We start from the raw sequence: 13,226 nt of genomic DNA, 5'->3' as shown, positions 1-13,226 counted from the left end.
GGCGGTGAGAGGGGCTGTGAGGGGCGGCGGTGCTGGGGGCCTCTTGCCCTGGGGGAGGGATGGAGGCCTCTCTGAGGGGCTGGATGGCCTGGGCCTGGCAGCTGGGCTCAGCCATCGTGTCCGGGATCCTGGGGCGGGAAGACAGCGCTCAGAGTCTCGCTTGTCTGTCCATCTTCCAGTCACTGTGAAAGGCGTCCAGGCACAGCCAGGGCCTGCAGGTGACCCCTCCCCCCAAGAGCACGGAGCACCGGAGCCTCAGCGTTCCCCGGGCTGTTTGCTCAGGCCCCGCAAACATCCTGTCCAAACAGGGCGCTGGTGGCGGTGGCTGCCCATCACCCTGCAGGTGGACATTTTTCTGCAGCATTTCCAAAGCCGCCATTCTCTAGGGCTCTGATGTCTGGGAGAGGGCACCCTCTGGAGGGGTCACGGCCTCCGGGCTGGATTGTTCTGGGCCCCCCCGTTTCCTGTGATCAAAGGAGGTTAGAGTCCCCAGAAGCTCAGGGTCTTTTTTATAACAGTACTTTTCTTCAATAGGCGATACCTGCCTGCGATAAGGAAAAGACATGAAAAGTACAAAGGAGGCAAACAGTGAATGACGGGGTGCTGCCTCCCCGCCAGGGCCGGGCCCTCGCTGGGCACGCACTGCTACCCCCTCCTGAAACCCTCCGTGTATGTGCCTGTGTCCCTTTGGAAAGGTCCTGCTGAGTCGTGCCTGACTCTCGGCGACCCCACGGACTGTAGCCCACCAGGCTCCTCTGTCCATGGGATTTTGACAGGCAGGAATGTTGGAGTAGGGTGCTATTTCCTCCTCCAGGTTTGAAGAGGTCGGCAGTGGCTTACTAGACGCTGCTCAGCGTGAAGCCTGTCTTCTTTGCTCTTTGTCGTCTGTTGGGAAATTGTTGCACGGAGTTGCATGAAGATCTCACACCAAGAGCGTCCTTTTTGACACTCATGTGCGATGCGGCGGTCATGACACCAGCTGTTTCATCGCTGCCCTGTCGGCGGGGCTGGCTGGGTCTGCATCTTCGCTGTCGCACGTTCTGGGGCAGCTGGTATCCAGGACTTGCATGTGAGTGCCCGCTGTGACCTGTGAGCTGTTAGATTTCTCAGAGGGGAGGCGCTGCATCACCCCTCTGTTTTCCCCGTGAAACACTAACCCCCCCGTCCCTGCCCGCTGCCCTCAGTAACCTCTCCTCTGCTTTCTCTCTCTGTCACTAGAATCCTATGTAAGTAGAATCCTCTGTGTAAGTAGAATCCTCTGTAAGTAGAATCCTATCACACTTGGCCTTTGGTGTCTTGCTTGTGGCACTTTTAGGGACAAAGTTGTTCAGGACTCTTTGCATCTTCAGTCTGAGAATTTTCTAGCCAGATGATCTTTTCCAGTAATGCCTTTGTTATGGGGTATTTGTGAGTAGAGGAGCATGGGGCACTTGCTGGACGGTGGCGGAAGGGCTCGAGGTGGGTACCACCTACCACAGCACCAGCCGTGGGGGCAGAGGCTGCGGCCGCCTGCCCGGTCACCACCATCCTCACTTCTGCAGGCATGAGCGCCTCGTGTTCGTGACAGCATCATCGCCTCAGAAGGCGCTCTGCCCTTCTGTGGGTTGGAGCTTCCCCTGAGAGGAAGCTCAGTGTCTGGCCATGACGGCTGCTCCCTCGAGGCCGTGTCTCTGCGGTTTGCCGTGTCTTCGTGGGGCATGGTGTGCCGTGTGCCCCTTTGCACCACATGGACCTGCCCGCGTGTCCACCTTCTCTTGGCCACAAATTCAGAGACAGGAAGCAGAACAGAGGTCACTGAGGGTAGGGGGCAGGGGCTGGGGACTCCAGGAGGGTCCTGAGGTTAGCGCAGGGACGACCCGGGGAGACGTGGTCTGGGGAAAGTCAGTTACTGGACAGACCTTGGCCGTGGGAGCGCCAGAGGGTGCCCTGGGCTGGTCACTCAAACACATGTGCAGGAGCAAGCCCAGACGAGATCTGCCAACCAGGGTGTGGACGCACGGAAGAGCCCTGGGGCCAGAACTCTGTGGGCTTGGTGCCCAGGAGCTTAAAAAGAGCCCGAGAGGCGAAGCTTGCGACCTCAGAGGGGGTGATGGGTGGGGCGGGGGTCCTGGGGGTGCTGGGTCTGGACGAGGAGCCAGGATCCACACCTGCTGGTCTTTGCTGGCCCTGCCTCCCGCTCCCGCGCTGTGGACGGTACCGGGCAGTGCTAGGCTTGGTCCCGAGCTGATCCCCCACCCGCTCCAAGTGGGTGGCCCTCCCAGCCTCAGGGGTCATGCCCCTGAGTTCCTTTGTCTGAGAAAGGGGGAAAGCCAGCGTGGGGAAGACTAGGACAGAATGGTGGGAAGGCTGCCAAGTGCAGGCTGGGACCTGGCGTCTGCTGGGGGGGCGGGGGCAGGAAGGGAGCCTGCTCCGTCCACAGGGCAGAGAGCCTCCCCCCGGGCTGGCGCTGAGATTCTCAGACAGGGCCTCCAGGATCGGCTGCATCAAGCCGCCCCAGCGCCCAAGTGGAGAAGCTGAGGCTGGAGATGGGAAGTTAAGGTGTGGGACGTCCAGCTCCCCGCCTGATCTCGAGTGGGCCTGACAGCGGTTCCCACCCCTCATAAATGCCTGTGGAGATCAAAGCGCCTGGCTCCCACCTGGCTCCTGGCCGGCACTCAGCGCATTCCAGCCGATGGTGTTACCCTGATACGGCACCCATCTCCTGCCATCTGGCTGAGCCCCAGGGGTCTGTTGCAATCTGCTAATCTTTAAGGCCGTCTTGGAGAAGGCTTAGGAAGAAAGAATTCAGTCCAGTGAAAGAAAGGACGTTGTGTGCTGAGCTGAGCGGAAAGGGACAAGCTGCCTGGATAGAGTGAGCTCCCCACCACCAGAGGTGTTCAAGCAAGGCGAGACTCCCACGTGCCTGGAGTGGGATGGGAGAGGATTAAGTGTGGGTGGTGGCGTCACTCTCAGGGGCCACAGAGACTCAGGCCCCTACCCTGAGGGGACGAAACAGACAAGTGAAAAAGTAAGCTCATAAATAACAGGAGGGTCTCACATAGTGATACGCGCTGTGCGGAGACTGGAAAGTGAGTGACGTGATAAGATTGGGGCCGTGTTTTACCATCGGGTGTTTTCAGCTTTTATCCAGTTGCTTGGATTAAGGTTTTCCTTTTTGCTTGTGAATTGTATTTTCTTTTTTCCCCTAGCTCTATTGAGATGTTTAACTGTTGTTCAGTCTGTGAGTCGTGTCCAACTCTTTGTGACCACACGAACCGCAGCATGCCAGGCTTCCCTGTCCTTCACTATCTCCCTGAGTTCACCCAAACCCATGTCCATTGAGTCGGTGATGCCATCCAGCCATCTCATCCTCTGTCATCCCCTTCTCCCTCTGCCTTCAATCTTTCCCAGCATCAGGGTCTTTTCAAGTGAGTCGGCCCTTTGCATCAGGTGGCCAAAGTATTGGAGCTTCCAGTGAATATTCAGGATTGACTTCCTTTAGGATTGACGGGTTTGATTATTGAGATATAACTGCTGTATAATATTGTGTAGATTTAAGGTGTACGATATGATGCTTTGATATACACATAAACAGTGAAGTGATGATTACAGCTAGGTTGGTTCACACACCCGTCGGCTCGTACAGGTCTCGTTTTTGTTCTTGTTTGTGCTGAGAACGTTTCAGATCTCTCATGGGGTGTTCAAGGGTGTAACACAGCACAGGTAACTGTAGGCACCGTGCTGCGCATTAGGTCCTGGGACCTACTCATCGTGTAACCGGAAGCTTGCGTCCTTTGACCAACATCTCTCCGTTCCTCTAACTGCTCACCTCGCCTCGCCACCCACCCCAGTTCTTGGCGACCATTCTACTCTTTCTGTGAGCTTGGCTCTTTTAGATTCCATATGTAAGTAATTTTACAGTATTTCTCTTTCTCCATCGGACATATTTCACTTAGCGTAATGCTCTGAAGGTGCACCCTGTTGTTGCAGATGGTAGGATTCCCTTCTTGTTTATGGCTGAGTAATACTCGTGTGTGTGTGTGTGTGTGTGTGTGTGTGTGTGTGTGGCGTGTGTGTGGTGCTTTATTCACTGTCGATGGACACTCAGGTTGCTGCTGCGTCTTGGCTTCTATAAACAGTGCTGCTGTGCACATAGGGACGCACGCATGTTTTTGAGTTTGTGCTTTTGTTTCCTTCAGATAAATGCCCAAAAGTGGGGTAGATGCGAGTTCTGCCCTTAATGTTCTGAGGAGCCCCCACACTGCCCACAGTGGCTGCCCCAGCTTGCATCCGCACCAGCAGCGTAGGAGGGTTCTCCCTTTTCTCCGCAGCTTCAGCAACACCTGCTGTCTCTTGTCGTCTGGGTGACGTGACAGCCGTCCTGCCCGGCGTGAGGCGGTAGCGCGTCGTGGTTTGACTCCGTTTCTCTGATGACAAGTGATGTTAGCGCCTTGTCACACCTCTGGCCACTCACATGTCTCTAGAAAAACGTCTCTTTTAGTCCTTTGCCTACCGTGAAAATAATTTTCGGTTTGCTGTTGACTTGTATGGGTTCCTTATATATTCTTGTTAACCCTCTTATCACATACCTGGTTTTCAGCTGTGTTCTCCCACTTCATAGATTGTCTTCATTTTCTTGACTGTTTCTTTGGCTGCAAAGAGTCTTTTCAGTTTGACATAGTACCATCTGTTGACGTTTGCTGCTGTTGCCTGCACTTCTGGCATCATTACCAAAAATTTGTTGCGAAGACCACTGTTAAGGATCTTTTCCCTCTGTGGTTTCTTCTAGGAGTTGTATGGTTTGAGTAAATCGTTTTGAGTTGATTTTGGTATATGGTGTGAGGTAAGAGTCCAGTTTAATTCAGTGGATTTTATTTCTGAAGAAGCCTCTCTTTATCCGAAAGTTATTTCCTTAGGTTTTCTTCTAATAGTGCCCTTATAGATGTAGAATTTATTTTTGTGTGTGATGTGGGGTAGATACCAACACCAGATATTCAGTCCTTTCCCCACTGGGTATGAATGCCACCTTTATCGTATACTAAATACCCACGTACACGTAGTTCTGTTTCTGAATTTTATTTTGTTGCATTCATCTCTTTGTCTTTTTAATTATTAAAACTTTAAGGTGTGCTCCTCTTTATTTCTTTTCATGGATTTTCTTGGGTATTCTTAAGACATATCCTCTTTGCGGTGAATTTTAGAATCAACTTGATAAATTTCATGACGAGCTGTTTTGGACCTTGGGGATTCCCCTGAAGCTGTAGATTAAGTAAAGGAAAATGGACATCTTTAAGGTATTTAATCTTCTCATCTAAATACATATTGTACATTTCTAACAAAGTATATGGTTATATCTATGGTGGTTGTTCAGTCACTAAGTCGTGTCCGACTCTTTGCGACCCCCTGGACTACAGCACGCCAGGCTCCTCTGTCCCCCACTGTCTCCTGGAATTTTCTGAAATTCACGTCCGTTGAGTTGGTGATGCTATCCAGCCGTCTCATCCTCTGCTGCCCCCCTTCTCCTTTGGCCTTCAATCAAGGTCTTTTCCAATGAGCTGGCTCTTACCTATTAGGCGATTTTTTTCTTCACATAGATTTAGTGTATTTACCATAGATTTATTTCCAGGTTTCTTTTTAGTATGGAACTTCTTTTCTTTTACCTTTTCTATTTAATTGTTGCTGGTGTATGGTAAAGCCACTAATTTGTATGTGTTGATTTTTTCTACCAAATAATAATAATTAGTATTCATTTTAGTACTGTGTCAACATTGATTCCTTTGGACTTTGTAGAGAAATGAAACCATAACATCTGCAGGGAACGACAGTCATGTCTTCTTTTCTAATGTTTCTGCCGCCTCTTTTCTTTTTCTTGCTTTATTGTGTCTGCTGGCATCTCTCAGACAGCGTTAAACAGGACGATTAGTGGATACTTTTCTGCCTGCAGTGGGGCACTGTCTGCTGTTTCACCACTGGGCGTGATGTTTGTTACTCGTTTTGGTAGACACTGATTTTCAGGAATGTTTTGCACGCCTCCTGGTGCCTCAGAACAGCCTTCAGGTTGATATCAAAGCCTACTGCCCGTGCTTTCAGAAGGGAAATTGAAACTCAGGAAAGCTCGGTGACTTGAAATGCACACTACGCCAATGACGCAGATGGTTCTTAGTGAGCTCTCCGTTGCCAGAACCTTGCAGGCTGCTGATGTGTCCTGATGCCTTTCTTCCTCAGCGCTGCTGGGTTCTGTGAACTGCTCAAGGACATTTAGAGGTCCTCATAGGCTTTGGCAGCTGTGCAGCTGTGGGTCTGCATAACAGAGCAGGGCTCTGAGTCTTCAGGGAAGAGAGATGACTGTGCACGGCAGCCCCGAGTTGTGGACCCGGGTACGACGTAAATCTGTGAAGCTGTGCTGCCCCTCAGCACGTACATAGGCGTCCAAGTTAGGCTTCGTCTTTGAACGTCATTTGTTTTCAGACTGCGGAGGCAAATGGTTGCATCAATTACCTCCCTCATTTCCTGGTTCCTTATCATCTTAGCAGGACTCTCTCGTTTTATTTATTTATTCCTGTTTATTACCGACTCGATGAAGATGAGTTTGAGCAAGCTCTGGGAGTTGGGGATGGACAGGGAGGCCTGGCGTGCTGCAGTCCACGGGGTCGCAAAGCGCTGGACACGACTGAGCGCCTGAACTGAACTGATCCTCTTTCCCCAGGGCCACCTCTCCCTCCATCTCAGCCTAGGCAGCGGTTCGCCTCAGTCTGTCTGGATTGCTTTTTTGCTTTTCTGGGTTCCTGCACAGCGTACACTTGTGATTTGCACGCAGTCTTCTCAGTGCCGTTCCCGCCCAGTGCTCTGATCCCTGCTGCTGCTGGTTGCCGTGCGTGTTTGTGTCCAGGTTCGGTGTTGTGCAGACATCTCGCCTGCTGCTTCTGACGGCCGTGGGGCCCTCCGTGGAGGACGTCCCCACGTTCCGTCCACGACTCCCGCAGTGATGAGCACTCCGGCTGCCTCCTCACCACTGGCATAAGCCTCACTGAAGTGAGCATCCTCGAGCTGCTGGAATGTGGGTCCGTGCGATGATGACTGTCCTGCCGTAGACACCGGGAGCAGGACCGCTGGGCCCGGGACGCCGATGCGCCTAACTGTGTCCTAGGGGCCAGGTCTCCACCCGGACTGGCTGCTGTGGTCACCTCTCCCGCGCCCAGGGCACCAGGGCTCCCGCCTGTGCCTGGCATTCATCACTGTTTCCCATTTTTCTGGTTTCATAGATACTCTATTTTGGGGGTTGATTTTTTTCATGTTTATTTCTAGGAGGTTACTGTATTTCTCAGTAACAACTCTTTGTCAGTATAGACGCTCCAAAAACACCTCCTAACCTGTCAACAGTCTGCTGTATTTGTCCACGGAGTTCTTGGTTATTCAGAGAATGTTAATTCTGAGGTAGGAAAAGGCATCCATGTTTTAACCTGTGGTCCGTGCCTTTAAGACCTTCTCCCAAGCCCCAGCTCCTCCCACCCTCCACAGTCATCACACCCGTCCTCCCCAAGAACTTTCCCCGATGATGATGCCACTGCTCATGTGTTGGTGTCTTATCTGGTCCCTCAGAGGCAGAGTCTGAGTCGGAGGTTCTTGGGCACTTTGTGGTTCGTTCGGTGAAACTGCCCAGGGAGGGGACCGGGGAAGGAGCTGATGATACTCCGATCCCACTGGGCTGTCCCCTTGGAGATGGAGTGGGTCCGTGAACCCCGCCTGGCCGGCTCCCCCCGGCTGGACTTGCCCGCCCAGGCAGCTCTGCAGAGACGGTCGTGCCTGCGAGCTGCGGGCTAGCAGCCCACGTGGTCGGCAGCAGGTGGGCGAGGCCGCTGCCCAGCGATGGACGGGGATCTGGCCAGGCGCCGGCAGCCTCCGTACCTGCCAGGCCTGCACGCCTGGGCACCGCGGACCCCCTCCAGGCACTGACTCTGCCCGCGTTGCTGCCCACAGTGTCCACGAAGGACCTGATCGAGACGTGCTGCGCGGCCGGGCAGCAGTGGGCCATCGACAGCGACGAGTGTCTGGACATCCCCGAGAGCGGCGCTGAGGGCGACGCGTGCAGGTAGGCGGAGCCGGCTCCGCGTCCCCGTGTCCCCAGCCCCGGACCCCACGCTGCCCCGGGAGCCCGCTGCACACGTCAGGTGCCTGCCCCGTGTCCCCAGCCCCGGACCCTGCGCTGCCCCGGGAGCCCGCTGTACACGTCAGGTGCCCGCGGGTGCTCTCCAGGTGTGGGAGCTCCCGACTGGCCCTGACAGCCAGCCCACTGTGCAGACTAAGCGGCTGACCGGTCAGAAGTGGGCAGCTGGGAGCGGGTGACGGACGCGCCGTCAGCCGGGAACAGCTGGCTGCTTCTCTGACCAGGTGCTGCTCTGGGCCCTGCTCGGCTCTGAGCCTTGATCGCTCCTTCTGACGCTGTTCTCAGCAAAGGAAGCTTTTTACCCATGCCCTCCCTGTGCCAGGCCCAGGGGACGTCCTCTCAGACACACACCCCCTCTATTCCTGGGACGCACCATCTCATCCAGCCTGCTCCTCTTTCTACATAAGGTTCAGAGAGGGCGTATGGTTCACCCCAAGCCACACAGCTCGTTGGACATTGGGCTGTGTTAGATCCCGTGCTTCCTACTGTCCCAGTGGCTCAGATGGTAAAGAATCTGCCTGCTCTTCTAACACACGCACTTCCCTGCTGTCCACCCACCATGCCTCTGCTGCGTGCTGAGCCGCTCAGTTGTGTCCCACTGTGTGTGACCCCACGGACTGTAGTAGCCCATCTCGCTTCTCTGTCCATGGGATTCTCCAGGCAAGAATACTGGAGTGGGTTGCCATGCCCTCCTCCAGGGGATCTCCCCGACCCAGGGGTCGAACCCGGGTCTCTTACCTCTCTTGCATTGGCAGGCGGGTACTTTAACCACTGAGCCACCTGGAAAGCCTTCTGTTAGAAATATGCAAATTCTAGCCTCATCCCTTGGCTTTCGGGCTGCCTAGGAGTTAGGGCATGCAGTATTCATGAGTCGTGAACCTAGCAGTCTAGTGCTTGCTTGTATCCCTCCTGTGATGGGAACCTCACTACTTCATAGGTAGCCATTTCTGTCACTGGGTGGCCCTTGCTGGGACACGGCCTTCCTCTAGTGAGGCTGAAGCCTGACTTTTCATCCCCCCGTCTTGGGTTCTGGTCTGTCGGCTCTGTCACGCCTATGGTTACTGGAGGCAGGACCAGGGACCCTGACCCCCACTGGTCAGGGACGCCGAGCCCGGAGCCCTGTGGGGCCCAGGCCTGAGTCATCCTGGTTAGGCTGAGAACAGAGCTCATCTCGCTCGGTGGGGACGTGCCGTCTGGCTGCTGCCCCGGTGCCAGCAGGGACCCCGCCCACGGTGGACCTCGGCGGGGCTTTCCTTCCCTGAGCCGAGCGTCCTCCGCTGGGAAAGCGGGGTCCCTGGAGGACGGGGTGCTCGGTGGGGCTGAGGCGCGGCTCTGTTGCAGGACGGCCCAGAAGCACTGCTGCGTGTCCTACTTGAAGGAGAAGAGCTGCATGGCCGGCGTGTTGGGCGCCAAGGAGGGCGAGGCCTGCGGGGACGAGGACAGCGACACCTGCGGCGTCTCCCTGTACAAGGCAAGCTGCCCCGGGGCGCGCGGCCCGAGCCTGCAAGTCCTTGAGGGCAGAGGGAGCGGGCAGGCTGTGGGGCTCACTCCTGGGGGCGGCCCTGCATCTACATAGGACACCCGCCAGTTACCCTTGGACCCACTCATTCGGGAATATGGACGGAACACCAGTGTGCGTCGGGCCCTGTGTCGTGTGTTAACAACACGGAAATGGCTCACACGAGACCCCCTGCCCTCACAGGGCTTTCTTTTTCTTTTCTGGTCCGTGTGTGGCTGCTCTAAGCCAGTGGCTTTGCTGGCTAGATCTAGGATGGCCGTCACTTGGGACAGTGTTTCTCTGCTCCGTGTGGTCCCACTGTCCAGCGGGCTAGCTTGGGCTTGTTCAGGTAGTGGCTGGGCAGGTCTCCAACACAGGAAGCAGAGGTGTGCGAGGCCTTTTGTGGCCAGAAGACCACCCCGTCAATTCTGTCTCCTCCTGTTGGCTGAAGCGAGTCATGAGGCACAATCAAGAGACTGGGAAATGAACCCTCTCTTTCAGTGGAGAATCAGCACTGTCACACTGCGAAGACAGGAGACAGTGAAGAGTGAACAACCGGGGCTTTTATTGCAATCCGTCTGCCACAGTAGTTTAAACAAATTAAAGGCTTTGATTTTGGAGGCAGGCAGGCTGGCACAGTGAATCTAAAAATATCTTTGAGCACCTAAGCTTCTGTATTTCTGCTTGATCTTTTTTAGCTTGTAGTTTCCAACTTTAAGGTCACCTCATGACACAGGATAGCTGCTAGAGCTCCAGCCATCACATCTGTTCCAGAAAGGAGGAAGTAGGAATGTAAAGAGATGTGTTTTCAAGTTGAGTTAACCCCAGTTAGGAGCTCTCCTGAAAGCTTTACGCAGCGACTCCTATCTCTAACTTCAAGGGGCCATGGGAAGTGCTGTCTTTTAGGCAGCCAGAATAGAATTGGAGTCTGCTGGCAAATATGGGGGCAGTTAATGGGCGTGGACAGGGGTTAACTTGTAGTTCTTTTCATAAGAAGTCATTTATGAATTATTCAAAAACACTTGCACTAGCTGAGCCAGACACAGGACGTGGGGACAGGTGGCACGTCTGTCTCTGGATAGCACGTCCTGGGCAGAAGAAACAAGAGGAGGGTGAAATCAGCCCCTCCTCTGAGCCTGGGGGCCTGGAGTGAGCCCCGTGGGCCCTCAGGCCGTGTGGAAGGCAGGTGGGGAAGGCCTGTGGGCTGGGCAGCGACCATCCGTTTCTCTGCAGCAATGCTGTGACTGCTGCGGCCTGGGGCTCCGCGTGCGGGCTGAGGGCCAGTCGTGCGAGTCCAACCCCAACCTTGGCTACCCCTGCAACCACGTCATGCTCTCCTGCTGTGAGGGCGAAGACCCCCTCATTGTGCCTGAGGTCCGCCGGCCTCCAGAGCCTGAGGCCGTACCACGGAGAGGTGGGTGCTGCTCCCCAAGCCAGGCGTGGGGTCTAGTGGGTGACAGGGGACAGCTGCTGGGGCTTCTAGACAGGGCTGGTGCCCTCTGGCCTTCTGTGGGGACCTTGGTCACCTTCCCAAGGTCCGGTCTGGACAGAGTTCTGCGGCTTCCGATGATAGACTCCTATTATTTTCAAGATGGTGGTCTCATTTGCTTTTCTATGTAACCATCCATTCTGCACAACTGCGAACCACTCATCTCCCTCTGCTCTCTGCCCACCCACCCTCCAATTTGCTTTTTCACCTATACATCCATACTTCTTCCTCCCCATCCACTCATCCGTTTCAACCAGCCCCCGCCAATCCTGGTCCATCTTTCTACCACTCATTCCCTCATCCTCTCATCCACCCACCCCTCCATCCATCCACTGAGCCAAACACTGACCTCTCCATCAGCCTGTTCATCTACCTGCTCATCCACCTACCCATCCATCTGCCCACCCACCCACCCCTCCATCCATTCATCCATCCATCCACCCCCCCGTCCACCCGCCCCTCCATCCTACATCATGCTGTCTCAGCTGAGCACATGGAATGTTCTGGGGAGGACCTGATCAGATTTCCTGAGGGCCTGTGGTATGGTCTCAGCCACTCGTTGGGGCCAGCCTGGCTCTCATCACGAGCATGGACCCCCGCCCCAGTTTCAGAGGCAGAGTTAGCGAGCCGGGAGGCCCTGTCGCTGGGCACGGAGACTGAGCTGCCCAACAGCCTGCCGGGCGACGACCAGGACGAGTGCCTGCTCCTGCCAGGGGAGCTGTGCCAGCACCTGTGCATCAACACCGTGGGCTCCTACCGCTGCGCCTGCTTCCCCGGCTTCTCGCTGCAGGATGACGGCCGCACCTGCCGCCCAGGTGAGGCCGGTGGTGGGGGCGGGGCTGGCCCTGCCAGCAGGGCGTGGTGGTCCTGGGATGGGGGTTAGTCCTGCCCCTTCCGCCATGCACAGGTAGGAACCCACAGTTGCCAGGGGTCCCGAGCGATCGGTTTGTGAGCCCAGGCAGATGGCTCCCTCCTGGAGCTCCATCTACAGGGGAGCCCCAGCACCCCGAGCTGGATTCAAGCTCAGGGCCAGGACCTGGTCCATAGAGGAGGCCCCCATGTCCCCACACTGTGTCCCCAGCACTGGGCCCGTGGAGGTCAGGCCCCAGCACCCTGTCCAGGAGGACTTTCTCCCTGCCAGCTTCCAGGGTAGAGTCATCTGAGTCTAGAGACCCTTTCCCCTCCCTGCCCCCAACTCTGATCAGCTGCGAGATGGATCTTGCCTGAAATGTGTTCCTCCCTGAGCCTCCGTTTCCTCTGCCTTGGGATTGGGGGTGCAGGGGGTGTGTGTGAAATGACCCTTCCCCACTTGAGTGCCCCGAGTGACACCTGTAAGGGCCTGAGGTTGACTGCAGACTGAGACCCCCTCGCTTGTCTGCCCTGTCTGTGACAGAAGGCGGCCCCCCCAAGCCAGAGGCCGCCGAAGAGTCTGCACAGAGGCCCGAGTCTGCCCAGGTGGCCCCCAACACCATCGCGCTGCCCGTGCCGCAGCCCAACACCTGCCAAGGTAAACCCGGGCGCGGGCAGGCGGGGAGCCCTCCGGGGCTGGGCATGAGCAAGGTGGCCCTGCCAAGGGGTGCTTCTGCTCGGGGAGGTTGGCTGAACTCTCTGTCTGCGCTGTGAGAGGTGAGCTGGGGGACGCGGCCTGGGACGAGCGTGTGTGGCCCCTGGACGGCCCGTCAGCTGCCTTTAGGCTCAGTTTCTGTAAAACCGAGGGCGTAGAATCCCCACCTGCCCAGGCACCGTACAGCCTGGATTCAGCGACACATGGGAAGTTCTCTGGGTCCTCCCCTCCTCCCTCCCCATCTCCTTCTCCCCGGCATCCCTGGTACTTGAGGGAGGGGTGGGTGATGGTGGCAGAGCCCAGACCCCAGCAGGGATTGAGCAGGGAGGGAGACCTTGTGGAAAGGGTCGGGACTGGGGTTCCCCGGCCCGGCCCCTCCGCATGTAGGCTGGAGCCGGGGGTGCTGGGCCGGCTGGTCTCCTGGCAGACAGTAAGGAGTCTCTGCAGCACAGGAGAGCCGGGCTCAATCCCTGGGTCGGGAAGATCCCCTGGAGGAGGGCACGGCAACGCACTCCGGTAGCCTTGCCTGGAG

At 56.1% G+C, this 13,226-nt stretch overlaps 1 protein-coding gene across 1 annotated transcript in view; it reads left to right on the top strand.

Annotated features, from left to right (window-relative positions):
- The window catches only part of FBLN2 (fibulin 2), a 48,987-nt gene that overhangs the window by 17,242 nt on the left and 18,519 nt on the right, over window positions 1-13,226 (top strand). Inside the window, exons 2-6 of the mRNA XM_010862526.1 lie at window positions 7,957-8,068; window positions 9,485-9,614; window positions 10,875-11,055; window positions 11,736-11,945; window positions 12,524-12,749. Of these exons, the coding sequence (XP_010860828.1) occupies window positions 7,957-8,068; window positions 9,485-9,614; window positions 10,875-11,055; window positions 11,736-11,945; window positions 12,524-12,749 (859 nt within the window). The remainder of the gene's footprint in view (window positions 1-7,956; window positions 8,069-9,484; window positions 9,615-10,874; window positions 11,056-11,735; window positions 11,946-12,523; window positions 12,750-13,226) is intronic.

This window comes from Bison bison, unplaced genomic scaffold (assembly GCF_000754665.1).
Source record: "Bison bison bison isolate TAMUID 2011002044 unplaced genomic scaffold, Bison_UMD1.0 scf7180017864482, whole genome shotgun sequence".
Lineage (NCBI taxonomy): Eukaryota > Metazoa > Chordata > Mammalia > Artiodactyla > Bovidae > Bison > Bison bison.
Note: the sequence above shows the minus strand (reverse complement) of the source record. Positions and strands in the feature narration are given on the sequence as shown.